The sequence below is a fragment of the Stegostoma tigrinum genome, unplaced genomic scaffold (assembly GCF_030684315.1).
Source record: "Stegostoma tigrinum isolate sSteTig4 unplaced genomic scaffold, sSteTig4.hap1 scaffold_344, whole genome shotgun sequence".
NCBI lineage: Eukaryota > Metazoa > Chordata > Chondrichthyes > Orectolobiformes > Stegostomatidae > Stegostoma > Stegostoma tigrinum.
The window spans coordinates 16,694-20,000 of record NW_026728272.1 but is presented as its reverse complement, the minus strand read 5'-3'; the positions used below and the strand labels follow the sequence as shown (position 1 = coordinate 20,000).

At 56.4% G+C, this 3,307-nt stretch overlaps 1 protein-coding gene across 1 annotated transcript in view; it reads left to right on the top strand.

Annotated features, from left to right (window-relative positions):
* LOC125449977 (caveolin-1-like) overlaps positions 1-1,678 on the top strand; it is a 6,424-nt gene extending 4,746 nt beyond the window's left edge. Inside the window, exon 2 of the mRNA XM_059643939.1 lies at positions 342-1,678. Within this exon, the coding sequence (XP_059499922.1) occupies positions 342-683 (342 nt within the window). The 3' untranslated portion in view covers positions 684-1,678. The remainder of the gene's footprint in view (positions 1-341) is intronic.
* The last annotated feature ends 1,629 nt before the right edge of the window (positions 1,679-3,307 follow it).

The following is a 3,307-nucleotide window of genomic DNA, read 5'->3' as shown; positions in this document are numbered from 1 at the left end:
CCCTCCCTCTCCTCCATCACTCCGCCCTCCCGCATCACCCTGCCCTCCCACTCCCTCCTCCCCGACATCCCACTCCCCGTCACACACCCTCTCCCTCCCTCTCGCCCCTCCTTCTCTCCCCCGTCAACCCCCCTCCACCCTCCCTCCCTCTCCCCTGTCACCACCCCTCTTCCCCACCTCCACCCTCCCTCCCACCCCTCCACCTCCCTCTCACCCCTCCACCTCCCTCTCATCCGTCCACCTCCCTCTCACCCGTCACGTCCCCTCTCCCTCCTTCTACCCCCTACCCCCTCACCCCCTGTCCTCCCTGCTCCCCCACTCCCCCCTGCCCCCGGGAACAGGTGGAGTTTGAGGAAGCAGTGGCTGAGCCAGACGGAGTGTACAGTTTCCCCGCGGTGTGGAGCATCAGCCACAAGGCCTTCGCCGTCTCGGGCTACTGGAGCTACAGGCTGCTCACCGCGCTGTTCGGGGTGCCCATGGCCGTCCTATGGGGCTTCCTGTACGCCTGCATCTCCTTCGGCCAGGTCTGGGCGGCCGTGCCGTGCGTCCGCTGCTTCCTGCTGGAGCTGGAGTGTTTGGCGATTACCTTCCCAGTCTGTATCCGAGGGATCTGCGACCCCTTCTTCCATGCTGCCGGGGGTCTGCTGCTCAGTATCCGCCTGGCTCTCAGGAAGGAGCCCTAGCAACGCACAGGGAGGGAACGCATCTGCCCCTGCCTGTCCACCACTGACCCTCAAAGACACGAGGGTCACAGCAGAGAGAGACACAGACTCTCATCACACTGGCACAGCTATCGAGTGACTAAACCCCCTCTGACAGAAATCTGTATCTCTCACACACCAGCCCAACTTTCTCTCCCCCCACCCCCCTCTCTCTCTCTCTCTCTCTCAGGGAGATATCTGTACACTGACTGGTGTCTCTCAGTCCCCCCTCTCTCTCAGGGAGATATCTGTACACTAACTGGTGTCTCTCAGTCCCCCCCCTCTCTCTCTCAGGGAGATATCTGTACACTGACTGGTGTCTCTCAGTCCCCCCTCTCTCTCTCTCGGGGAGATATCTGTACACTGACTGGTGTCTCTCAGTCCCCCTCTCTCTCTCAGGGAGATATCTGTACACTGACTGGTGTCTCTCAGTCCCCTCTCTCTCTCTCTCGGGGAGATATCTGTACACTGACTGGTGTCTCTCAGTCCCCCCCTCTCTCTCTCTCAGGGAGATATCTATACACTGACTGGTGTCTCTCAGTCCCCCCTCTCTCTCTCTCAGGGAGATATCTGTACACTGACTGGTGTCTCTCAGTCCCCCCTCTCTCTCTCTCAGGGAGATATCTGTACACTGACTGGTGTCTCTCAGTCCCCCCTCTCTCTCTCTCAGGGAGATATCTGTACACTGACTGGTGTCTCTCAGTCCCCCCTCTCTCTCTCTCAGGGAGATATCTGTACACTGACTGGTGTCTCTCAGTCCCCTCTCTCTCTCTCTCAGGGAGATATCTGTACACTGACTGGTGTCTCTCAGTCCCCCTCTCTCTCTCAGGGAGATATCTGTAGACTGACTGGTGTCTCTCAGTCCCCCCCTCTCTCTCTCTCAGGGAGATATCTATACACTGACTGGTGTCTCTCAGTCCCCCCTCTCTCTCTCTCAGGGAGATATCTGTACACTGACTGGTGTCTCTCAGTCCCCTCTCTCTCTCTCAGGAGATATCTGTACACTGACTAGTGTCTCTCATTTCCCCCCCCCTCTCTCTCTCAGGGAGATATCTGTACACTGACTGGTGTCTGTCAGTACCCCCCGCTCTCTCTCTCTCGGGGAGATATCTGTACACCAGTCCCCCCTCTCTCTCTCTCTCTCAGGGAGATATCTGTACACTGACTGGTGTCTCTCAGTACCCCCCCCTCTCTCTCAGGGAGATATCTGTACACTGACTGGTGTCTCTCATTCCCCCCTCTCTCTGTCAGGGAGATATCTGTACACTGACTGGTATCTCTCAGTCCCCCCTCTCTCTCTCAGGGAGATATCTGTACACTGACTGGTGTCTCTCAGTCCCCCCTCTCTCTCTCTCTCTCAGGGAGATATCTGTACACTGACTGGTGTCTCTCAGTACCCCCTCTCTCTCTCAGGGAGATATCTGTACACTGACTGGTGTCTCTCAGTCCCCCCCTCTCTCTCTCTCAAGGAGATATCTGTACACTGACTGGTGTCTCTCATTCCCCCCTCTCTCTGTCAGGGAGATATCTGTACACTGACTGGTATCTCTCAGTCCCCCCTCTCTCTCTCAGGGAGATATCTGCACACTGACTGGTGTCTCTCAGTCCCCCTCCTCTCGCTCTCTCTCTCAGGGAGATATCTGTACACTGACTGGTGTCTCTCAGTCCCCCCACTCTCTCTCTGGGAGATATCTGTACACTGACTGGTGTCTCAGTTCCCCCCCTCTCTCTCTCTCTCTCTCTCTCAGGGAGATATCTGTACACTGACTGGTGTCTCTCAGTCCCCCCCCCCTCTCTCTCTCTCTCTCAGGGAGATATCTGTACACTGACTGGTGTCTCTCAGTCCCCCCCCTCTCTCTCTCTCAGGGAGATATCTGTACACTGACTGGTGTCTCTCAGTCCCCCCCCTCTCTCTCTCTCTCTCAGGGAGATATCTGTACACTGACTGGTGTCTCTCAGTCCCCCCTCTCTCTCTCTCTCTCAGGGAGATATCTGTACACTGACTGGTGTCTCTCACTCCCCCCCTCTCTCTCTCAGGGAGATATCTGTACACTGACTGGTGTCTCTCAGTCCCCTCTCTCTCTCTCAGGGAGATATCTGTGCACTGACTGGTGTCTCTCAGTCCCCCCCTCTCTCTCTCTCAGGGAGATATCTGTACACTGACTGGTGTCTCTCAGTCCCCCCCTCTCTCTCTCAGGGAGATATCTGTACACTGACTGGTGTCTCTCAGTCCCCCCTCTCTCTCTCTCTCAGGGAGATATCTGTACACTGACTGGTGTCTCTCAGTCCCCTCTCTCTCTTTCAGGGAGATATCTGTGCACTGACTGGTGTCTCTCAGTGCCCCCCTCTCTCTCTCTCAGGGAGATATCTGTACACTGACTGGTGTCTCTCAGTCCCCCCTCTCTCTCTCTCTCTCTCTCAGGGAGATATCTGTACACTGACTGGTGACTCTCAGTCCCCTCTCTCTCAGGGAGATATCTGTACACTGACTGGTGTCTCTCAGTCCCCCCTCTCTCTCAGTGAGATATCTGTACACTGACTGGTGTCTCTCAGTCCCCCCTCTCTCTCAGGGAGATATCTGTACACTGACTGGTGTCTCTCAGTCC